At 43.5% G+C, this 23,248-nt stretch overlaps 5 protein-coding genes across 6 annotated transcripts; 1 reads left to right on the top strand and 4 right to left on the bottom strand.

The window, feature by feature from the left end:
* Positions 1 to 131: 131 nt before the first annotated feature.
* On the bottom strand, positions 132 to 5,132 carry LOC125770232 (cathepsin L-like). Its single transcript, XM_049439629.1, has 5 exons — positions 4,891 to 5,132; positions 4,655 to 4,784; positions 1,411 to 1,622; positions 1,196 to 1,323; positions 132 to 1,114 (listed from the first exon to the last, which is right to left on the bottom strand). The coding sequence occupies exons 2-5, from the start codon at positions 4,745 to 4,747 to the stop codon at positions 516 to 518; spliced, it is 1,032 nt and encodes a 343-aa protein (XP_049295586.1). The 5' UTR covers positions 4,748 to 4,784; positions 4,891 to 5,132; the 3' UTR covers positions 132 to 515.
* A 2,335-nt stretch (positions 5,133 to 7,467) lies between these two features.
* Positions 7,468 to 10,599, bottom strand: LOC125770201 (trifunctional enzyme subunit beta, mitochondrial). Its single transcript, XM_049439575.1, has 5 exons — positions 10,316 to 10,599; positions 9,525 to 9,690; positions 8,560 to 9,457; positions 8,320 to 8,493; positions 7,468 to 8,226 (listed from the first exon to the last, which is right to left on the bottom strand). Exons 1-5 carry the CDS (start codon positions 10,380 to 10,382, stop codon positions 8,113 to 8,115), a joined length of 1,419 nt encoding a protein of 472 aa, XP_049295532.1. The 5' UTR covers positions 10,383 to 10,599; the 3' UTR covers positions 7,468 to 8,112.
* A 256-nt stretch (positions 10,600 to 10,855) lies between these two features.
* LOC125770296 (small integral membrane protein 20-like) lies at positions 10,856 to 17,687 on the bottom strand. Its single transcript, XM_049439706.1, has 3 exons — positions 17,438 to 17,687; positions 17,311 to 17,367; positions 10,856 to 11,075 (listed from the first exon to the last, which is right to left on the bottom strand). The coding sequence occupies exons 1-3, from the start codon at positions 17,556 to 17,558 to the stop codon at positions 11,023 to 11,025; spliced, it is 231 nt and encodes a 76-aa protein (XP_049295663.1). The 5' UTR covers positions 17,559 to 17,687; the 3' UTR covers positions 10,856 to 11,022.
* A 177-nt stretch (positions 17,688 to 17,864) lies between these two features.
* LOC125770276 (ADP-ribosylation factor-like protein 6) lies at positions 17,865 to 23,239 on the bottom strand. 2 transcript variants are annotated; one of them, XM_049439682.1, is made up of 3 exons: positions 21,816 to 23,239; positions 18,309 to 18,455; positions 17,865 to 18,241 (listed from the first exon to the last, which is right to left on the bottom strand). In XM_049439682.1, the coding sequence occupies exons 1-3, from the start codon at positions 21,991 to 21,993 to the stop codon at positions 17,970 to 17,972; spliced, it is 597 nt and encodes a 198-aa protein (XP_049295639.1). In that variant the 5' UTR covers positions 21,994 to 23,239; the 3' UTR covers positions 17,865 to 17,969. The 2 variants fall into 2 exon arrangements, with proteins under 2 accessions (XP_049295639.1, XP_049295640.1); XM_049439683.1 differs by having other exon boundaries at positions 18,309 to 18,437.
* LOC125770271 (peroxiredoxin-6-like) lies at positions 18,769 to 19,891 on the top strand. The gene is made up of 5 exons (XM_049439675.1): positions 18,769 to 18,938; positions 19,003 to 19,159; positions 19,233 to 19,450; positions 19,520 to 19,595; positions 19,680 to 19,891. Exons 1-5 carry the CDS (start codon positions 18,856 to 18,858, stop codon positions 19,809 to 19,811), a joined length of 666 nt encoding a protein of 221 aa, XP_049295632.1. The 5' UTR covers positions 18,769 to 18,855; the 3' UTR covers positions 19,812 to 19,891.
* Positions 23,240 to 23,248: the final 9 nt, after the last annotated feature.

The raw sequence follows: 23,248 nt of genomic DNA, 5'->3' as shown, positions 1-23,248 counted from the left end.
TTTGCCCATAATTGTGGCTTTAACTTTACAATGTGGCTTTTATAATTGTGGATTTACAGATTACTATCTGTCCTTAGAATGAGTTTAGCAAACATTAAGGAAGGCAACAAAAGATTTAAACACCAAGTAAATTCCATAATCTACACTTTCTATTTATTCCTTTTTTTGTTGTAAACGTATAACTTAACATTAATTAAAATTACGAACATCGCCTCTTTCTACCAAAAGAACACACACAGAGACACACCGGATGTGATTGTTGCGATGGCATGATGAAACTCTCTTCCCAATGAAACACACACGTTGGGATCCTGTTTATCCGTTCATTCGTTTATCGAATTCCCGTTCCTATACGATGTGTGTGTGTGTGTGTGTGTGTGAGTTCGCTTCTTTTTTGTTCGACACAACAAACACCACATCCTCTTTCTCTGGCCGCTATTAAATTGTATATATCACACAACATAAAAATGCCGCATACTTCCTTCTCCTTTGCTACTCCCCCCTACGCTTATCCCTTACACCAACGGGTAGCTGGCGGTGGTTGCAATACCGCAGTGATTGTCACGGTTACGTGCCATCTTTACGTATCCCTGGTCACCCCAGGTGGTGCCCCACGAGTTCTTGACCAACCAGTAATCTTCGCCTTCCTCGGACGTTCCATAACCGACCGCCAGCACACCGTGATCGAGCTGTTCCGAATCGCACTGTGGCTCGTAGTACACACCCTCCGAGTAGAACTGGAACGATTCGTGCGATGCGTCGATGGCAACCGATACTGGTCCCACGGTAGCAATCGCCTTCATCAGTGCCTTCTCATCGCCCTGCGGAATGTCTACGAAGCCCTTGTCGGTGGCACCGACAGCTTTCGGGTTGTAATGGCACTCGTCGTCAATCGCCTCGTACGGGTACGACTTCTCCGTATCGATACCCTTGTTGTCCTTGACGTACTGGAAGGCAAAGTCCATCATGCCACCGTTACATCCATTGTTACCGTACTTCTGCGAACAGTCGACTAGATTTTGCTCGGAAAGCGACACCAGCTTGCCAGTCTTACGGAAATGTTGTCCCTCAAGTGCGCCGGTCGCGGAGAAAGACCAGCACGAGCCACAGTGTCCTTTATGGGGATGGGTTACAGAAAAAAAAGATTGTTAGAATAAATTATATATATTTACACTCTTAAACCCCCATATCATACCTTGATCCTTGACCGCAGTGACGGCACCCTTCTTGCGCCAATCGATAGTTTTCGGTACATCAACGTTGGCAGGTTCAATCCACGACACGGGCTCTTCAATGGGCTTTAGCTCACCGCGTACTAGTTGACTACAATAACAATGGAATAGAATGTTCAGCGTGAATGAATGAAAAGCGTCCCGAATACCGGGGATGAGGAGTTGAGTTGCCACTTACCCCATTCCGGTGGCAGATCGATTAAACCCGTTCAGCGTGTGGACAAACTCCTCGTGCAGCAGATCGGCATACTTGTTTACGCGCAGACGGAACTTCTCCTGGCCAAGATCGTAGCGCTGATTGTGCTTGGCAATTTTGTGCTTGTTCTGTACGTAGATCTTCATGCGGATACGTTCCTCTGTCTCGCTTTCGTACTTCTTACGATGTTGCAACTACAATACAGAGCAATTGAAAACAGCAAAACAATCAAATTCCTTGTTGTGCAGTCCATTTATGTTGTTTAAAGTTTAGAATCAGACGTCTGACTCAGCATAAGCAATAAGGAAGCTGTGCAAAGGAAGTGGACAAAGTGCATTCAACTGAGAAGGGTTTCTGTTAATATGCTACAAACAGTTCGACGTATACATTGAGAATTGTAATAAAACGATGATTCAACGAAAATCATGAGAAACAAGTTGAAACAATCATCATCATGTTGGTGAATGTATATTTGTTTATCCAACAAAATGCATCCACTGGGGCGATCCGCTTAACACAAAGAATATGGAAATTAAATTGTTATTGTGGCATTTTCAATCTTTTTTAGCTGAGAGACAAGAAGTGTGTTTGTTTGTATAACTAAGAAACAATAGAAAATCTAAATATTAAACAATATTATTTGATTTGTATACGGTCTAAATAATTCTGTTATGTTTATAAACCTTTAATAAACCAAAGTTATAATACATTGTCCATAGGAACAAACAAGCGATTGTGCACGTGTTTTGTGATAAGATTTTTGTTTCGTTCGCTATACATAGAACATTTACACATGTGCACGTGTGGCCACTGGAAATGGGTAGAACATTAATCTGCTTCAGTGCGAAGCCATCGCGTCTCGCGTGATTGCTCCACACTTGTGATCAATTTATGTTTTTGTTAAACCCATTTCGTCGTTACTGTTGCTCGAGAAAGAAACAAACTTCCGTTTTCGTTTCATGCATTTATGTATGTACGAAGAAGGTGACTCACTTGTTTCACCTATGAGTAAAAGCCAATTATGGTCAGTAGAACAAAGCAATTAGGAAGCAAATACCCAACATTTACAGTGTACAAAACAAGTAGTAGTTTGACGAACGTTGCAATTTAAGACGCATTTCATCAATCACCTCCGCCAATGAAATGGACGAACTTGACAAAGAGACGCAACAACAACACACCCGGCCACAACAAGCAAAACAAAAGTGCGTCATATGCGAAACGTTTAAGAAAGTGACCTAGGCACATGTAAGTTACCCCTCCAGGGGTTATCAAAAGATCGCTTGTGAATGGGAAACAAATAGTTGTGCCGTTGTTGTTAAAGAATGTGAAAATAAAAATTACATTTTATTGACCACATTTCCAAACAACTAGAATTGAACGATTCTTTTTTAACGCCCCTGTCATGTTGCATCATTCAAAGGCAATTCTTGGAAAAGGGTGCAGTAGCAGGGGTTGTTGTGCTCATACGCCACATACAACCCTCTCCCTCTGTCTTATCTACAATGGCGTGAGCTCGGCAAAACAGAAACAGAGTTTAGCCGGACAACAAAGAGATTATGGTCACGAGCTGGTTGTGGTGCTGCTGCTGCTATTTGCAAGGGTACGCAATGACAAAACTGGTTGCAAAAGGACCACGAGTCAAAACACCAGCATACTTGAAGGGATGGATGGAAATGTGAGGGTATCAGCATCCTTCTGGCTCGATGTGTACAATAATCTCGGTCCGTTTCAGGGTCGATCGATTGATATTCAATGCCAGCCAGCATAAGAAGCGATTATGCTAGAGGAGGGTCAATCATCCTGGACCAGTATGAAAAAGAAAACCCGCATTCATCTTAATTGGGAAAGTAATTTCCATCATGTTTCATATTAGGAAATTACATGCTTTCGATGATTGGAAACGTATTAAATGTTTTTGCTATACATTAAACCTAGAAAGTATTTAAAAGTTTATTTATTTTGTTTAACAATTTCGAGAACAACTGTAACTGCTATAATGCGATTGCGTAATGCAGTACATTATGATGATAATGATTAGCGTTTGTAAAATCCGTTGAACCTCATTTCCGTTCAGCTCACCCGTAATTAAGCAAAATAGATTACTGATAGCGAAAATTCTCTACTCTTTTGTGCATTTACTCTATTTTTTGTATCGTAAACTACCTTGAAAAACAAACGGTTTTTGGCTACTGATCATTCTCCTACACCTAAAGCTAAACGATCACGTTCATCGAAATAAAAAAGTGCGTGCGGATCGACAAATAAAGCAGAAAAAAGAAATCCCAAAGTCACCATCTGCAAGAAAAAAAACATATCAAATCATAACAGTGTATGTTTGAGTTTGATGTGTTGCTTGCAGGTGTGTGTTTTGGGGAAGTTGTTGACGAAGATTCGCATAAAAACAATGCCAGCTGAGCGATACGAAAAGGGAAAACCGCGCACACACACACACTGCCGTAGTTGCTATGGCATTGAAATGCGTATTTGATTCTCTGTTTGCATCCCATCCCTTCCTTAGGTTCTCGTAATCATGTCGGGGATGTTTTCGTGTGTTTGACCAATCTATACAAATCGCAGCAGCCCCTTTTTACACGTTCTCTGCTTTTGTGTCGTACGTTTTCTTTGTGTTTGCGATAAGCAGAAAGGCCCGGATCAGTGGGCCGAAATTTTGGCAAGAGAAAAATAAACCTCTTTTCTGGAACGAGTTCACACATCCTAGCAAACGGGCCATTTTGTAAACTCGGACACTCTGCCGCTTTGCTGTAGCAGTCTTCTTTCCCTTTTCTACTGACCCAGAAAAACATTTCCGTAGCGTACCACAGCTGCTTATCATGGTAATGAAATTGCGCGTTGATTTTTTTTCACCAATTCCTAATCCCGCTCATCGCGTAACACTGGCTAAAACACTCGAGAGTTCAGTTGTGGTTGCGTTGGAGTAAAAAAAAAAGTATTATGCCTTCCTCTGTTCGCTTCCCGTATGTTCGATGGCGTCATTCGTTCCAGGGTGTACAAGTGTATATATGCTTCCTAATACTATCGATGATTTCCGGATCACGCCATGACGGCCCTACCTCTAGAGATGATCAAACAAGCGTGACGAGATTTTACGTTATTTTTCTTCCACCGGGAACTTCAATATGCTTCAAGCTTTTTTGTCGAATGTTTCTAACCTCACTGTTACGGCCAAACATTTTCGATGCTGCGTAGCATCCAACGCACTTACCTTGAAAGCAGTCCATTCTTCCTTCACGAGATCAAAGATGGAGATCGCATTAGCGGCCGCAACAAAGCCGACGATGAGTATTAGAAACTTCATGGCTGAGCTCGTTTACTAACTCCCACTATTAGAAGATCTGTTGATAAAGAAAAAAGCCCAATCAAATAATGAAAATCTGTATCGCACCGTTTCACACCATTCGTCTCAAAAATCAGACGAAATAAAGCTATCCTGCTACCCACCTATTGCAAAATGGCAGAACACAAAATGACGCCGTAATTACACAATGAATCACAGTCTTTTTTCACTTCAGGAAATGATGATTTTCTTCGTTCGTTTAGTCGCTTGGTAAAAGTAATAGCACTATAAAGCCTTTTCAATGTAAAAAAGCTATTAACAAACTAACTGCACAACACACAACAAATACGCACAACTTTCTGCAATGGCAAATGAAAGTAGATTGAGCGTTTTTCCTTGCAGTATCCTCCTATTTAAGTGCGAGCCGTTTCTTTTGTTTACGATTTGTATGGGTTCGGTTTTAACATGTGGATGTGTGAGTAAGTGTGTGACAGCGTTACAGGGTTCGACGGTGCTGCTCATAATAATCATTCTCATTTTTCGTTAGCTGGTCTGAATGTCTCTGTGTGCGCGATACGCACATTGAGTTGAAAACCCTGCAACGTGTACGCAACGTTTGAATGTGTTTAGATTGTCCGTTCTATTTCTGTGCGTAACATTTTTCCAAATCGCGACGGAAATGGGTTTAACAAACTTTGAAATAACCCGTATTAGTATGTTTTTAAACAGATTTTACAACAAGCATAGTGCTAATTGTGCCATATAAGTTAAAACAAAGTTCGCCCTTTTCATAGAAAAATCTGTATTTACATTTATGACCCATAAAATCAACGATAAAACTGGTAAAAAAATATACAATGATTCATGCAGCCCGTCCATTCCAGTTGTGGGATGATTGTTAAGAGAAAAATTTCATATTTAAACAGCTGATCGGGATGAATGAACCAATAACACAAAAAGAGCGATTTTAGTGTTCGTGATAATGTGCCTCTCAATCGCAAAATATGTTTTGTTTCCTTGTTTCTTTTGTAGCAAAAGGCAGATAAACGAACGCGTTGACGTCTGGCGTGTGTTTTCAGTGTTGCTCATTTTCAAAATATTATCGAATTACATATGTTGTTACATGGTGTAAATCATGCGCACCGAACTACATTGTAAACAGTAGTACAAAGCGTCCTGCGCCAATTACGAATTGCAACCGCGCAAAAGGATCTTTGCCCTTCCGATCGTACGAACCGGTGGAAACTGCTCCAGATTCGCCAGAGCTGGCCACGACTGTTTACTACGCTGTCACTCAAGGGCTGGTGGTACGCAATCGATGGCCTCCTAGCGTATCCAGGCCGATTGCCTGGCTGGCTGGCGTGCGGCACGGCTAAAGACAGTAGGTAAAAGTTCACGCCTCGATCATTTTCATGGCGAGGCGTGAAGAAATGCCCCCGTCTGCAAGTGTGGCATCATTCAGAGAAAGGACATCTTATCAGGCAGCCCGTATTGATGCTGATGAACTCATGGAACCGGAGCGAACGTTTGCGATGTTTCGTTTTCGTCATCATCAATCAGCCGTTCCACTTTTTGAGCGCTAGACATGCCGCTATCATTACTGAAATGGAATGAATCGTTTGGCACGCATATCCTGTTTGTGACCGGAAGGGTTTGTTCTGGCTGAATGCACTTCCCAGTTACCAAGGGTTTGCACAGCGTTTGACTCACTCCGGTGGTTCAACTACTATCCGCATTTTTTATGTATTTGTCTATGGACGAGTTTATTATTATCAGTTCTAATGTAGAAATAATTATGAAATGATTCACCAGAGTTTTACTGGAAAATCCAACGCATTTCTACTTATCTGTTATTTCCAAAACATTTGCGTGGCTGCGGCGGTTGAAAAGTAATGCTGAGGGATGTTCAGTGCACGCGTGCACCCCAAATTGGAAGTTGAAGATCATTTCAAGATAACTTCTATTTACTGTGCTACGAGATCTTCACATTCGATCGCCGTAAGAGTCATCTAATAGAGTAGAGAGTTAATTCCCTCGTAACGAGTTTTATTAACGAGTTGATCTAAATGTTACTAAAATAGCCCTTTCAATGAGTGAAATCTCGAATAATGAGCATTGTGGATTCTGGAATTCTTTTGCTGCTCCATGCCGAAATTAAAACATTGCAGAAACTTTGGCCTGAAATTGAATGCACAGTAACTGTCCATATCCATGCAGGAATGTTCTGGTAGGAAAGAATCATGTTTGATTTAAAATTACATTTAGGGCAGCCCGATGGTGCATGTGATAAACGGCGCCCGTCCACAAGGCAGGACCGGGTTCAAATCCCATCCGGACCGTCCCCCCCTGGCAAGGACTGACTATCCTGCTACGTGGTAAAATAAGTCTTGATACGGCCAGGCCGTTCTAACCGAGCAAAAACAAAAAAAAATCGTATTACAGTCGTATTACATAGGCTTTACCAATATGGAGCCATACGTAAAGACGAACACGCATCGTCGATCAATCTCAAACTGCCCAACAACCCCTGCATACCATTGATACCTCGTACCGCTGTACAAAAAGCTGTACTAAATCGTTTGCTCATCCTCGTCCATGTGAATTTAAATTTTTAGATTTTGCATGTAGATCAATGTTTCCCACTATCAACTTAAGGGAAGAAAGGAATTTATTTATTAGCCTTAAGGCTCTCTTAATAAATTTCAGCATGTCATCTTCAAACTGATACCGTGCATATAATGTTATCGTGTATCAAAATTCGTGTATTTGGACCTTTACGCTACATAATGAATTATTGATCTATATATTAAAGCTTAGAAAAAAAAAAAACAAATGGATACGATCAAGCTGGGAGAAATAAGGTAGAAAGTATAACATGCTTCCCTACTTCCCGTTGCACATATTTGCATTTAACTAAATGTCGTACACACTATGAACGAAAAGCTTGATGAATTTTTGCAACCCACTGTCTGCACGCCACACGACCACCTGCACTACATTTTCCATTTGAACCATATGGGAACCAGTGCGGCCGAGTGACATGAGAAAGGCTGCGGCACCATCTCGATTCACTTGTTGACCCCAACGTTCGAGTAATAAAGCGGAGTAATAATTAAATTTTAGTACGTACGAAAGAAAGCGTGATTCCTTTCTCTAGTGTTTAATTCTTAGAACCTAGGATCGTCTTAATCTAGGGTGAGGGGGTAAAAAATTAGCCAAAAAAGAGCTCAACAAAAAATAATAATAACGAAACAGGTTATCGCTCAGTGTCGAGCGTCGGCTTTGAATATCTCCTGTTTTAACTATGTTCGGAAAGGAAACGCTGACGATGGTGGGAAGAGGCGTGGGACCATTTGTTTTTGTGGGGACAAATGTATCTTTTCCCTTTACTCGGCGTTAGCGTCCGGGTGTCGCTCGAGCAGCATGGCAACACCCTGTCCACCGGCAGCACAAGCCGCAATAAGGCCAAGCTGACCATTTTCGCGCACCAGACGGTTTGCCTTAAAACAGAAGTGTAATTGTACATTAATCTTTACGATCGCCTATCAATCCTTTGAAATAAAAGTTCTTTTTTGAATTATTTACAAACTTACCGTATGCATGCACAAACGAACACCGGTGGCCGCGAAAGGATGTCCGATCGAGAGCGATCCTCCCCAGTTGTTCCACTTGGACATATCAGGCGAACCGAATTTTTCGTTCAATCCCAGATAGTTCTTGCAGAAGTAATCGGAATCGAGTGCCTTCAGATTGGCGATGATTTGTCCCTGAAAATTGGAAATGAAACAAGAAATGAAAATGATGCAGAATTTCGCTGCATATCATTAACTTACAGCAAAAGCTTCATGAATTTCCCACGTATCAATGTCCTTCAGGGTGAGGCCAGCTTTCTTCAGCAGTTTCGGGATACCATACGCCGGACCGAGCAGTAGTTGATCGATTGGATCCTGCGACACGTACAAAAAGTCCCGCAGATACGCTTTCGGGCGCAAACCGAGCGCCTTAGCTTTCTCCTCGGTCATTACTAGACAGGCCGACGCACCATCGGTAAGGAAGGATGCGTTGGCAGCCGTCACCGTACCGTACGGTTTCACGAAGGCCGGTTTCAACTTGGCCAAAGATTCCTTCGTCGACACGCGAATACCATTGTCTTTCTCGATCGTTTTGTCCACGCCCGAAACTTTGAACGGTACCAAATCGGTGAAGTAGCCCTTGTCTTGTGCCTCCTTTGCTAGGGTGTGGGAACGCAGCGCATAATCGTCTTGCTCCTGGCGGGAAGCGTTGAATGCTGCCGCCAACCGATCCGCCGAATGACCCATTGTTTCACCCGACGAAAACTCAGCTACGGCTGGCAGTTCTGGTGCAAAAAAGTCCGGCCGAATGGTGGACAGAAGCTGAAGTCGCTGACCCACCGTTTTGGCTTTGTTGGCTCGCAGCATCAACGAGCGCATCTTGCGACTGTGGCGGATCGGAACGTCGGACATGAACTCAACACCACCGGCTACGATCGCATCGTACGTACCGGTCGCAATCAGTCCCATGCCGGTCGTAATGGCTTGGTTGGAGCTAATGCACGCCATCGTGACAGTATGTGCCGGGGTTTTGTTGCTAAATCCAGCACTGAGTGCCGCTTCACGCGCAATATTGGATGTTTTCACCTCTTGGATCACAGTGCCGTACACGATGTAGTCGATCACTTCTTTGTCTACCTTCGTTTTACGGAGAAGGCTCCTAAAAATGAGAAGTATGTCGTGGTTAATTGACACGTACAAGTGCGTCAATCAAAACGCTTTCTTACAGTAGCGAATGGCGGGCCAGTTCATGAGGCATCAGTTTCGAGTAGTCCGACCCGGACGTAAGGAAAGGCGTGCGAACACCATCGACCAGAACCACATTTTTGCCCGTTTTATCCGGCAACCGGCGCGGTTCATACACGGTGCTTGTGGTACTGATGCTGCGAAGGGCTAAAAGAAAAAAGAAAAATTGTTTAGAGAAAGCACGTTTTGGTGGTTAGCAAACGCAAAACACTTATCAGTTTTGCAAATTTTCCGCTGTGGGGTGTGGGTGTTGATAAGGATCAGGGACAAATTTATAGGTAAACTAAATCTTTGATCACGTTGGTTTTCTTCAAAAAAATGCCGATGAAACGATGCGATTAAGTAAGGAGATAAACAGACTGCTAAATGGAAGCAAAATATCACCGGCAGGATTGACCGTTGTCCGGGTAGCTGATAAAGCAAGCACCATCATGTAACCGCGGTTCGACCACGGGTAGGGATGATTTCAAAACAAAACTCGCTGCTACGATGACGTGCCAGGTATGATGGTGTAAGTGCCCATCGGAATTGATGCGTTGGACTTTGTACTTTGTACTTTGTTCGGGATCAAAAAGCAGTCTTGCATACATGCAGTTGATTTTGTCCCTTAGGATGCTTACTGCATATACACGCGAAAAAATGGTTGAACCATTTAAAGTTTACAAGTAATACAAAATGAAACTAATTCTTTCGGAAACATCCTATTCAATGGCTGAACTCAAAGTCCAACTGGGGATGCGGTCGGTTGATCATCAACAATGGCTGCACTTACCGGTTTTGGCAAGATTTCCAGTCAAGGATGAGGTAGACTTGGCGATGTTCACTAGATTGTAAGCCATGGTAAAGCGTTTAACAAAAAATACAAAACAGTTCGACTAATTAACACACGAATCACGAAATCAACGCGACAAGCGACACAATCTGTTCCTACTGAAGCAACAACCCGAATAATAAAAGGCTGCGAGAAGGGAAATAAATCTTCGTTCATTCGTGCTTTTCCAAGCAGGGCCCGGATAATCGAACGCTGCCTGACTTATATGACATACGTCAAACCCAGGAGACAAATTCGATGCTATTGAAAGGTTTCAAACGATCTGTCTGGAAAAAATGTAAGCTTACCGTGGTGTTCGGATGATTTCGTCCATCATTTCCTCAATTATTTTCTCGCAAACAAACGATAAAACATCTCCATTTGATTTAGTGATGGGCCAATCGACTATGGATCTACGTGCAGCGATTTAATGTACGAATAGCGCTGGGCATAACGCACAATATTTTAAATAAAGCATTATTACACGTTTACGCGCGAAAGTAAACACGAGCACCTTTGGAGTACTTATTACTTCAACGGTCTTCTGTACATTTAAGCCATATTGTTCATTAGACGATAATACAACTCCAATGTCGATGTTGCCTCAAGAAAGTTACTACTTAAATCGAATTCACACAAACGTAGCCACTCCAGTTGTGGAGCTCTGTTTATCGTTTGATATCTTCTCTCGGTTTGAAAGGATCACTCCAGACCCGCATGTCTGAAAGATAGAAACCAAATGTAGCTATTAGACTGTTGGCGCAGTCCAACAATGCGGAAAAATAAAAGTCTGGAATTAACTTTCACTTGTGGTTTATTTTAAGCAGTAAAGTGTAACAAAAAAAGATAAAAAGATAAAAAAACAAAAGATAAATTCAAACGTAGTCCAAATTTCCGCTCCTTCTAACTCGGCTTCCGGATCCCTACTACTTCTGTTCGCCGGCCATGTGCCAGGTCGCACCACCCTCCTATCAGGGGTCAACTGTCAAATCTGTTTGACACATGGCGGTCGCACAGTGGACGCGATCCACCGCAACATTCCCCGACCCGTAACCCTGTTAAATCCTTAACAGGTGTTACCCTATTCGATCTCCAAAACCGCTAACTTGTTTGTAGCTCTTCTGAATCTTCCATTATTCGTGCGTACCCACGCCTGTCTAACCCGACCATCCCTAGCCACTATGACCTCCTCAATTTTACCACGAACCCAACACTTCCTGTCTTTCCCATCTACAACATATACTAAGTCCCCAACCTTTAGAGGTTTCGTCTCTTTAAACCACTTCGCTCTTTGATTGATCGTTGGCGTATATTCTTTAACCCATCTTGACCACATCCTATCCGCGAGAAGTTGAGATCTTTTGTATGCATCTTTGAGAGCCTCTTTCGAACACGTCATAGGAATGTTCCTATCGTCACTCTTGGACGACCCTCTTAAAAAATGATTAGGCGTTAAAGCCTCTTCTTCGCTACCTAGTTGTGTTACGGTTGTTAAGGGTCGACTATTCACTATGTCTTCGGCCTCAACTATCGCTGTTAATAACACCTCATCTGTTAATTTTCTACCGTCTTGTAACGCATCGAAAACACCCTTTACTGATCTTACAAGCCGCTCCCACACGCCCCCCATATGGGGTGCAACCGGCGGATTAAACGTCCACCTTGTCCGCGCGTTCGTCAGCTGGTCCGCACACTCCTCTTCGATGTCTCGTAAAGCTCCAACTATTTCGCGACTCGCCCCTTTGAAATTTGTACCATTGTCCGATACAAACTCTATCGGCCAGCCTCGCCGACAGATGAACCGACGCAACGCCATCATGCACGACATCGTTGAAAGACTGTGTGCTATTTCCAGGTGGATACCGCGTACAACCAGGCACGTGAATAGTACGATCCATCTTTTCTCCGTCCTCCGCCCAATTGATACCTCGTACGGCCCGATGTAATCAACGCCAGTATAGCTGAACGGTCGGACGTTAGGCGTCAAACGTTGAGGGGGTAGAGGTGCCATTCTCGGTGTTGTCGGTTGGTTACGACGAACTTTGCACCACATGCATTTCGCCGTCTCCCTGCGTACAGCTGCATCCAGATGCGGAATGTAGTAGTGCTGACGTAGTTCGTTCTTTACCGTCTCTCGATAACCGTGTCCGTACCGTTCGTGATAGTGTTGTATAATCAATCCAGTAATGTAGTGGTCACTCGGCAGGATGATGGGGAATCGCATGTTGTAAGGAAGCGATTCTGCATATTCGGTCCTCCCTTCCATGCGAATTAGATCCTTCTCATCTATGAAAGGAGATAATCTAAACAGCGGGCTACTCCTTTCCAGGCCGATCCATTGGTTTGACGAAGACTCTTTGTTCTTCATTAAGGTCTTCCACTCATCGATGAAACTCTCGGCTTGAGCTGTCCTTATTAACACCATCTCCGCTTTCGCATATTCGGGTTGTTGCAGGGGGGTACGTTTAGTGGTTAGACCAACTGCCATCAGGATCTTCTGTTGATTTACTGTAGCACGTAGCGTCTCAATCGGCTCTCCTTTAGCTTTCTTGATGCAATTCGCTATGAATCTGTATACACAAGCTACGGTTCTCACCAATACGGTCCACTTCGAGAAACGTCTAACATCGATGAAACCTTTCAGTAGCTCCACATTGTGTATAAAAAGGTGTGCTCTTAGCTCCTCAGTAGTGTTCGCAGGTGGTAACTCTTGAACAGGCCAGCAACATTCATCCGCTCGAAGAAACTTCGGTCCACATACCCAATCACTATCTGGTCCTATATCTGGAGCCTTTCCCCATTTCGTCAGAATGTCAGCTATGTTCATCTTGCTAGGAATCCAGCGCCAATCAGATATGTTAGTGAGATCCAGTATCTCACCTACACGGAATCCAACAAACTGTTTATACCGACGATGATCCGATCTGATCCATGATAAAACGACTTTGGCATCTGTCCATATAACCACTCTGTCAATCGCCAGTTTATGGTTGTCTCGTATTGTCTTCGCCATTCGTGCTCCCAGCACTGCTCCAAGAAGTTCGAGGCGTGGAATCGAGATCTTCTTCAACGGAGCCACCTTGGTGCGGCTCATCACAAGTGAACACCTTACTTCACCCTGAACCACGGCACGAAAATACGCTACACATCCGAACGCCGTTTCACTTGCATCCGTGAATACATGCAACTGGACATCTTTTATCTCGCTCGATAAAGCCTTCCCGAAGTAGCTACGTGGTATCTTCAGCAGACCAACATTCTGCATGTTCTGAATCATCTGACACCACCTTTCGTAACAGGTCGCCTCTATAGGTTCGTCCCAGTTGCAGCCAGTTCTCCATATATCTTGCATCAACATTTTTCCTCTCACGGTGATCGGTGCGAAGAAGCCCATTGGATCGAAATGTCCCATTATGAAGCTGAGCACTTTTCTTTTGGACGGTTGCGACTCTTGCAGATCTGTTAGCAATGCATTATCATTGTTCTCCGAATTGAGGCAAAATACATCTTCATTTGCTAACCAGGATATGCCAAGCACTCGTTCTGTTGATGCGGTATTTTCTCCCTTGAAGCGTATTCGATCTTCTGCGTTGTCTTCTTTTAAAGCGGTCAACACTTCCGTAGAATTGGACACCCAATTGCGGATATGAAATCCACCCTTAGAATGGACATATTTCACTTGCTCTGCCAATGAAACAGCTTCTTCAACGGTGTCAGTACAGTCGAAATAATCGTCTACGTAGTGACGTTTGATGATCGCTTCAGCTGCTTCAGGGTATTCATGCTGATGTTGTGCGGCATTCAAGTTTTTTATGTATTGTGCAGAACTCGGCGAACACGTTGCTCCGAAAGTCGCAACATCCATGACGTAGACTTGCGGCCGACCCGACGAATCATAGCCAAAAAGAAACCGCTGCGCTTGTTTATCAGCATCACGAATCCGGATCTGATGGTACATCTCCTTGATATCGGCCCCGAAAGCTATTGCCTTTTCTCGGAAATTGCTGATGATGTTTGGAAGCGGTATCAGCATATCTGGCCCTTTAAGAAGTTCTGAATTCAGTGATACACCTTTCACTGATGCCGCTGCATCCCATACTAGCCGTACCTTTCCCGGCTTCTTTGGGTTTTGCACTACATTAAGCGGGATATACCACACACTGTTACCTGGTACTAGCATTTCATTCGGATTGATTTTATGTGCATATCCCTTTTGCTGATAATCCTCCATCTGTTGTAGCACAACCTCCTTCAACTGTGGTTGCCTATTCAGCTTTCGCTCTAAGGATTGCATACGTTTTTCAGCCATTGGATAGCTGTCAGGAAAGTGGCGAACATCATTCTTCCACAGGAGACCAGTTTCGAAACGGTCACCCACACGACACGTTGTAGATTCGAGCAGGGTTCTAGCGCGCTGTTCATCTGCTGCTTCAGGCATCGTATGTGTCGTCTTGTCTAGATCTTCTAGCCTGTACTGCTCTTTTATTAGATCGTGCAACGTTTCATTACTCATTTGTGAAGCCGTATGTAGATTCAGATACGCGCTGAACATTCTCGAGCATCTCTCCGTTCCGAATATCGACCAACCTAGTAACGATCGTACAGCGATGGGCTCCCCAACATTTCCTAAACGAGACTCAATGGGAGCAAACAAGTGTACGTTATCTAGTCCCAGAATAATCATTGGCCGCTGTGGAAGGTATTCCTTCGCAGAAATGTCTGTAAGATGCGCGTACTTACACTTGAGGTCGGCGATTGTCACATACGGCATGGGAAGTTTCAATTCAGACACGGTGCGTGTGTTGATCAACTCGTACTTCTGCCCTGAACCTCGCTCCGATATCATCAGTTGCACCAAGCGGGACTCGTTTTCGTGACGGTTGATGTCGTTAGTCCAGCTGATCACCAACGGCTCCGGCACACCTGACACGTTCAGGTGCCTTGCGGCTGAGTCATCGATCAAGGTGACTGACGACCCTTCGTCAATAAACGCCATCACGTCTAACGTCATGCTTGCATAGTAAAGCGTCACTGGTATCATTCGGAATACAACCACCGTATCCCGCTTCACAACGACGTCCTCCGCCGTACTACTGGTGTGCAAAGATTCTTCAGACCTATGTAGCAGTGTATGATGACGACCTTTACATCTTGCACATCTAACCTTGTATGCGCACTTCCCGTTGCAGCCTCTTGCTAAGCACGTCTCACACAACTGTAGATTTTTAATCCGCTTCATTTTTTCACTCAAAGGCATCTGCTTGAAACTTCCACAGTTCTTAAGTCGATGAGTCTGTTCTCCGCAATTCCAGCAAGATTCGCTTCTCTGAGTAGAAGATGTTTCGGTAGCGTGTACATTCACCCGTTTTTTCTCTTGTGTGGGATTACGGTCGTCTTCAAGGCGTTCCATTACATCCGAAATATCATCCACCAATCCTGAAATGTACCTTGAAAATCCCAACAACGAGCTATCATTCTGCTCCCGTTCGAAGCGAGACCACTCTCTTTGGTACTGCAAAGGCAATTTGTTCACCAATTCGTCAACTAGCAGTGGATTGCTTATGTGTTCGGTTAGACCGCATTCCTCTACGTGATCGCATAGCTGTTGCACCTTCGTCCCGAATTCCACGAACGTCACCAAGCGTTTCTCTCGCGGGGGTTCGGTAGCCCGAATTTTTCGAAGCAGCATTTTCAACAGCCGTTTTGGGTTTCCATATCGACGCTTCAATTCCGCGATCACGCCTGGAACCGAATGAGGCATCAGCAATCGTCCTCTCACTGCCTCCAACGCTTCCCCATGTAAGCACTCCTGGAGACGCTGTAGATTCTCCAAGTTGGTGAAACCGCATGCTTCGTTGGTGTGTGTGTAGCTGCTGATAAACAACGGCCACACTTCGGCTTCACCGGCGAACTTCGGCAGTTTCGTGGAAATGCTCTTCCTCGTTGCAATCTGTTCTTTCGTCAACCTGCTTAAACTTTGCCCCGACCCGTCACCGGCCGGCACAATTGTCTGCTCCGTCTTTGTCGAAACTGCTGTATCCCCTCCCTCCAACAAGGCTTGGGTCTCCTCACAGTTTAGTGGAATGCTCTTTTGTTCGTCGTCCTGTTGGTGTGGGTGTAGTAAACGCGTTCGTTCCTGTTTGAACATCTCTTCCTGCTCCTTCTTTTCTGCATCACATTTCATTTGCAGTGCGTGCAGTTCCTTAAGGAGCTGTAACTCCTGATCATGGCGCGCTTTCCGTTCCTCCAACTGCCTACGCATCTCCTTCATACGCTCTTCGAAGACTTCCTTTTCACGCCGTTCCTCCTCCTGCCGCATCTCGACAGGCCATAGGTCGGACCCGCTTGCGCCTTCTGGAACGTCTCCGGTTTCGGATGAACTTTTTTGCGATCTAGTGGTTGGCATGGTACGGCTTTTTTCACTCCCTGAAAGATCAGTTTTGTCCATCACCTTATTCACACCGACACGAACACACTTCCAGTTTCGATATCACGCGCGTGTCCTTTTGTTGCTTTTACCACGTATTCTCGCAAACACCTATTGTTCTGCTAGCGTGGTCGCCAAATTGCACACACATACACAAGCGCGCGATCTTAGGGATCCGGAGATGTCGACTTTACGTTTGAAAATTGTTGGCGCAGTCCAACAATGCGGAAAAATAAAAGTCTGGAATTAACTTTCACTTGTGGTTTATTTTAAGCAGTAAAGTGTAACAAAAAAAGATAAAAAGATAAAAAAACAAAAGATAAATTCAAACGTAGTCCAAATTTCCGCTCCTTCTAACTCGGCTTCCGGATCCCTACTACTTCTGTTCGCCGGCCATGTGCCAGGTCGCACCACCCTCCTATCAGGGGTCAACTGTCAAATCTGTTTGACACATGGCGGTCGCACAGTGGACGCGATCCACCGCAACATAGACAGTCATCCTGTAGTGGATTGTGTGTTGATCTCATACTTCCTGGCTGAATTTCTTCTTGCTTGATGCCTGCACGGTTCATTTGTTGTACTTTTTCTAAAATGGATGGAATGACATTAACAATCTAACTGAAATGCATCAAACCATACAAGGCGTGTTTGTTTACTGTATTCCTCAGGATGCAACATCGGGTGTACGATAATTGGATAGCACGCCAGCGCAATGAAACCCACGATTCCACCAACGAGTAACGCGTAGTTCTTTCCTTTCAGAACAATTGGTGCCATTTCCGAAACTGTTAAGCAGCTGATAAAAGCGAGATATCCGTTCCAAAGTCACCGAAATTGATTCCGTTGTACGTAGCACCGGCGATGAGCGATGTTATGCAAAACCAAAACACACGCAAATCATATGGTTTTGACAATTGGCGAGATAGACAGGGTTTGTTGGCGAAATCATGTAACGACGAATCATGTCGACTATGTCGACTTTCTTTTTCAAATAATCGACATAAATTGCCGTTAGTTCAATGCGATGATCAAATACGATGCGTGTTCGGTATAAAATCCAATACCTTCCGACGTATGTATTTATATACTTAAGCTTTATTCAGGATAAAATAGATCACATAAAACAATGATGCTGTTTCGAGGCTGAGTACGCTAGAAATGATTTTTTTTTATTAAACTAAACACTATCTACCGATGTTCCTTGCTGTTCGCTACGCACTCTCTGATCTGATGAACCATCCACTGGACACCATCCTGCAAGCCTTCCCCGGTGAGCGCATTGCTTGAACTAATATGCCACGGTTTGTCTTTGATTTTCTCCAGCCCTAAACCGGCCGCAATCTTTACGCTCGACAGCGCATCCGTGCAGTCCATTTTGTTGGCAAAGAAAAGGATGGGCACACGTCGGTTGGCAATATCCGGATGCTGTAGTAGAATTTCCAGCTCGTCCTTTACGACCACTGTTACGATAAGAAGGGAAACATTTTTAATCAATTTACCATAGCACATTAAATCATTTTCCCTTACCTAAACGCATACGATCACTCGAATCGATCACAAAAACTATTCCTTGGCATGATTTGAAGTGATGCTCCCACAGGCTGCGATACCTTGTTGCACCGGACATGTCGAATGCGGTGAAGAAAACCCCCTGATCTGGAATTAAAAGGCAAACTAGTTACAGTACCCACAGACAAAGAAAAAGGAAGAACGTTTTAGTAGGAATTAAAACAAAACGAAAGCTCATCCGTTGAAGAAACAGATAAGGTGGACTAGTATGATGCAATGAATGCACTACTCTGGGGGGTATAGGTTGTTTCGAGCACCGGATGTTTACATGAATCCTGCCTTGAAGCTGTTCAGGAAGAATGCCCTTGAACATGCCTGCCTATATCTGTTTCCTACACACGCACCCGTCCGTCAATTACGCGTCACGATGATTGTCTTACTCAAACACAAACTCATACGCATTGAGTAAAAGATTGTCTACTGGCCGAGAGAGCTATCAGTACAGCTTTGGATTCCGAGTCGAGAGCACACAGGAGAATAGAAAAAAAATCCCCACTTCAACAAGATGCGTATCGGAGCTACAATTCCAAACTTCCAGGCGGACTCCACCAAGGGGCCGATCGATTTTTACGAATTTATCGGTGACTCGTGAGTTTGTGGTGCAACCGATTTCGTTCCAAAAGTGTTTAAAAACAAATTCTTTCATTTCTAGTTGGTGCGTGCTGTTTTCACATCCTGCCGATTTCACGCCCGTTTGCACAACCGAACTCGGAAGGATCGCGGTACATAAGGAACATTTTGAAAAGCGCAACGTGAAAGTTCTTGCACATTCGGTCGATGATCTCAAGTGTCATGTGGATTGGGTTAACGTGAGTTTCTCTTTTCCGCTTCTTTTCAACTTCTCTAATTCAATTCCCAACTTATACTGATTGCACCAAACAGGATATTAAGTCGTACTGTCCGGACATTATCGGTAACTTTCCCTATCCGATCATTGCCGATCCGAGCCGAGATTTGGCCGTCAGGTTTGGTATGCTGGACGAGAAGGACAAGGACAACGTGGAGCTAGCCCACACGGTGCGTGCACTGTTCATCATTAGCCCCGATAAGAAGGTCCGGTTGACGATGCATTATCCAACGTCTACGGGGCGTAATGTGGAGTATGTGTAGCACTTTGTATTGCTAAATTATCTGGCCAAGTGATTTATCGTACTATCTCACGTTTACAGTGAAATTCTGCGCGTCATCGATTCACTACAGCTGACCGACCGTTTGAAGGTGATCGCCACGCCCGCCAACTGGACGGTAAGTGTGCCTGCGGCGATAATGGTGCTGTGTATTGTTTTTAATCGCATTGTTTTTGCCGTTCCAATTTATCACCCCAACTAGCCCGGAACAAAGGTCATGATACTGCCCAGTGTCAGCGAGGAGGAAGCGGACAAACTGTTCCCCAATGGCATCGAACGTGTCTCGATGCCTTCCGGCAATGTTTACGTACGTACGACGACCGATTACGAGTAACTTGGTGAACTTTTGCTAATCTTTTTAATGTACTCACAATAAATGCGTGACATAATAAACGGCGAATTTCAAACCTGCAACATTGATAGACTTTTGCAATCGGATTGTTTTTATTTTAAATTATGCAACAAAAGTATCATGTGCCTTATCAGTTAGTGAAAGGGTCCCCATGCAGGAACATAATACATTCATTGTTCGGTGGATTCATTTCGAGGTAAGCAAGATGGATTGCGGCTGTTTGTTGATACCTGATCACTGCAAGCTCCATCTGAATTCCACCGTGACGTGCATTGCAATTCAATCCTTCCGTCCCTTTTTGCAAACAACTGACCACATCCGCACGTGAGCCAGAACACATGGCCATTCAAGGCAAGCGTGTATGGCAAGTGGTCGTTCAAGACACTCGTTCGTCTCTTGGTTGAGATGCTTCCTCGTCGTAACGCTGAGGTTATTAATATTCATAAACGCTGTTTACCAGGCCAAGCCCTCGCCGGGTTTGTCTAATGTTCTAGATAAGGTAATGGCGGATTTCAATTGAGAATTGAATTTGTTTGCTTTATTGTGCCGGGTATGCGATGTCATTCCGCATCACGTGCGTTGTACGGTTGTTTTTATGAATTATTTACAGCCGTTTATTGCATTCAAATGAGATATCTTCCACTGGGAGAACAATATACATACACTATAGCGTAGCTAAAGATTATAATTTTAATATTTTTTGAGCTATTGAATAATCATTTGTTTATCATGCCAATTATAAACAAAAAAATAAATGATTCGTTGCCTAAACATGTATAGTAAAATCGTCTAACAACTTTGTGAGACATTTTCCCTACATATTTAAGGAACACATTTTTTATGTATCAACACCATCACTCCACCTATTACGGTTTCTCTTTCTATCTTTCCAACAACCTAACCATTTTTCATGGATTGCGTCGTACGGTATCATTCTAATGTTATAGCCTGCCCTACAAAGTGCCATTGCAGCCAAAAAGTTTCTGAACATTTACCTTCCGTAGGTGGCTAAAAGACTTGGAGAGAGAAAAAGAGCTTTGGACTTGTTCCATGTGTGAAAGGCATATGTGAATACTAGGGCGGCATTAGATTTATATAATCCCAGCTTGGTCTGCATTTCGACAAGTATTTCAGTGTGCGCAATTTCTTCCTTCTGAAGAAGGCGGGTTAGCCACGTAGATATTCGAAGAAAAATTTTCATACTAACTTTTGACCCGAGATTGGTGAAATGTTGAACAATAAAAGTGATCATAAGTGCGATCACCTTTCTGTACATCATCCCCAAGAAAGTTGGGTTTTGTTTTGGGTTCTTTTGCCTTGTAACTATTCAATTGGGGCTTTCTAACACCTTATTAATTCGTTGCTCCTTAGGAATTCCTTAGGAGAGTTGTCTATGTTATCCATCTATGGCGGAATGTTATAGAAGGACTTATCCAAAATTCCCATTCTTGAATTTTTGGGTAGCCTTCTGTAGTATAAATTTGAAGAGTAGCCAGGCAAGCGTGATACCTTCGTGACCAACTCTGATAAGCTTAATGAGGATTCCATGTTTTCAGACTATGATGTTATATGCCTCCTTGAAATTAATGAGAGATGAAAGAAGCGGAGTTTCTATTGAATCGTAAGACGAAAATTGGGTCAGTGTTTTTCCCATTTTCGAATTCTTTCTTTTTGTTTTCCAACTATTTCTCCAATAAACAGAGATATCTTTTGCACGAAATTCAACACATTCCCTAGTTGCATATTAAACGTAGCCCGGACCTATGTTGCAGTATGACTAGTGCTAAATATATATGATTATATGTCTAGTAAAACTATGACTAGTGCTGGAAATATACATTTCTGCTTGTTATGAATTTCTCTCTGCTTACACACCCAAATCGATACGCCCTTGGTGATGAGATAAAACTTTCTATTCTGCTTTACTGGTATTATTATGGAGAGCAAAAAGAATTGTTGAAGCATTAAATAAATTGTTGTACTTACTTTCAAACCGTTCGACACTAAATCCAACCGTCGGTACAACGATAGAGGTCCGTTCGTTCGGGTTCTTGAAGTGGTTCACAATCGTTGATTTGCCGCTGTTGTTCAATCCCACAACCAGTATGTTGATCTGTTCCTTTTTTATCTTCAGCATGTTGGCCAACTTATCGAACAGCCCCATGATGATACTGGATGCAGAGCACGAGTATGCTTAAGACTTTGGATAATTACACTAATGTTCGGGTTTTTGCTTTGTCCCCGAGGTATTCTCACACTCACGCACAGCGTTCGAAGTGATGACGGATTAGGATGTTACCAGAATCCCGTGCAAGCTTCTTCTTGCTGAAGTATCGATAAAAGGAGGTAGAAGATATTGATCACACATAACCGTTCACCAGCATAGAAGCGGTACTCGTACTGGGTGGTGTCTTGTCGCGTGTTTTGCGTTCCTTTGCCCAGCGACAAGAGAAACGAAAAAGTAACTTTCTGCGGTTGGTGTGAAGCGTGTTCGTAGTTTCGATGCGAGTTGAAACACGCGCCGTTTGTAGCCGCGTACACTAGTGAAAGGTCAACATATTGTTTTACCTTGATCCGGAATTTTCATTTGTACAACGGATCTACGGTTGTTCTACTGAACTGTACATGACGAAAAGTTTTGCTCGCTGGCCGCAATTTCCATGCTGCACAGTTGCGCTTCATGGAAACTTGTACATCGATAGGAAATTCTATTGCCTATACAAGCGCTGGTAAATGACCCACCCCGTTAGGCACTACTTTTCGTACGTTGCATAACACATTGCACTGATTTGAGATACATTTGCTAGGAAACGAATGGACCGCTCGAATGATACTATTTACTTAAGCGCAACTTAAACCCAGCAAAGGTTAACCAAATACAGAAAAGAATACATTCTATCGAAAACAAACATCTAACACTGTACAAGGAAAAAATAAAACTGTTTCTCACGTGCAGCACAGAACCGAACCCGTCCGTATCCTTTTCGCACGTACAGATACGACACGGGAAACAGGCTGGTAGTATACGGGTTTGTGTGTGTGTAAATCTACACAGCAAAACGATGCATACGTTCCTTCATAGTACAATTTGTTTTGGTAACCGTTGCTATGCCGTAAGGAGCCACCCAACAAGGAGCAGGCGAAAAATCAACGCTAGTGTGCACTGTGTTGCGCGCGTGTACATCGTAATGGCATTGATTTTTGGTGTTAAGGATTTTTAGGTTGAACGACAGTGCATTACAATGCATTGGCAGTCCAAGTAGGAAGGTGTATCCTATCGGTATGAAGGAAAAAAAACACGAATGCTTCTGACATGCGATTTTATCAATTTCTATCGTACTATTTACTTATTCATGATGGATATGAAATGAAATACTTTACCGCAATCATTTCAAGTAAAGTGAATTAATGTTTACTCC

This window comes from Anopheles funestus, chromosome 3RL (assembly GCF_943734845.2).
Source record: "Anopheles funestus chromosome 3RL, idAnoFuneDA-416_04, whole genome shotgun sequence".
Classification (NCBI taxonomy): domain Eukaryota; kingdom Metazoa; phylum Arthropoda; class Insecta; order Diptera; family Culicidae; genus Anopheles; species Anopheles funestus.
The sequence above is the reverse complement of the archived record's forward strand: the minus strand, read 5'-3'. Positions and strand labels throughout refer to the sequence as shown.

Coding starts and splice junctions, on each gene's coding strand:
- LOC125770276 (XM_049439682.1), bottom strand. CDS start 21,993: ATGGGGCTGTTCGATAAGTTGGCCAACATGCTGAAGATAAAAAAGGAA. Junction 18,456..21,815: donor TAGTGTCGAACGGTTTGAAA/GTAAGTACAACA, acceptor TACTGTAACTAG/TTTGCCTTTTAATTCCAGAT. Junction 18,242..18,308: donor GAGTGATCGTATGCGTTTAG/GTAAGGGAAAAT, acceptor TTATCGTAACAG/TGGTCGTAAAGGACGAGCTG.
- LOC125770201 (XM_049439575.1), bottom strand. CDS start 10,382: ATGGCTTACAATCTAGTGAACATCGCCAAGTCTACCTCATCCTTGACT. Junction 8,494..8,559: donor AAATTCATGAAGCTTTTGCT/GTAAGTTAATGA, acceptor TCCAATTTTCAG/GGACAAATCATCGCCAATCT. Junction 8,227..8,319: donor TTCGTTTGTGCATGCATACG/GTAAGTTTGTAA, acceptor TTCTGTTTTAAG/GCAAACCGTCTGGTGCGCGA.
- LOC125770296 (XM_049439706.1), bottom strand. CDS start 17,558: ATGGCACCAATTGTTCTGAAAGGAAAGAACTACGCGTTACTCGTTGGT. Junction 17,368..17,437: donor GTTGCATCCTGAGGAATACA/GTAAACAAACAC, acceptor CATCCATTTTAG/AAAAAGTACAACAAATGAAC. Junction 11,076..17,310: donor AGAAGAAATTCAGCCAGGAA/GTATGAGATCAA, acceptor TCTATCTTTCAG/ACATGCGGGTCTGGAGTGAT.
- LOC125770271 (XM_049439675.1), top strand. CDS start 18,856: ATGCGTATCGGAGCTACAATTCCAAACTTCCAGGCGGACTCCACCAAG. Junction 19,160..19,232: donor GTCATGTGGATTGGGTTAAC/GTGAGTTTCTCT, acceptor TGCACCAAACAG/GATATTAAGTCGTACTGTCC. Junction 19,451..19,519: donor TCTACGGGGCGTAATGTGGA/GTATGTGTAGCA, acceptor TCACGTTTACAG/TGAAATTCTGCGCGTCATCG.
- LOC125770232 (XM_049439629.1), bottom strand. CDS start 4,747: ATGAAGTTTCTAATACTCATCGTCGGCTTTGTTGCGGCCGCTAATGCG. Junction 1,324..1,410: donor CGATCTGCCACCGGAATGGG/GTAAGTGGCAAC, acceptor TTGTTATTGTAG/TCAACTAGTACGCGGTGAGC. Junction 1,115..1,195: donor CACTGCGGTCAAGGATCAAG/GTATGATATGGG, acceptor ATCCCCATAAAG/GACACTGTGGCTCGTGCTGG.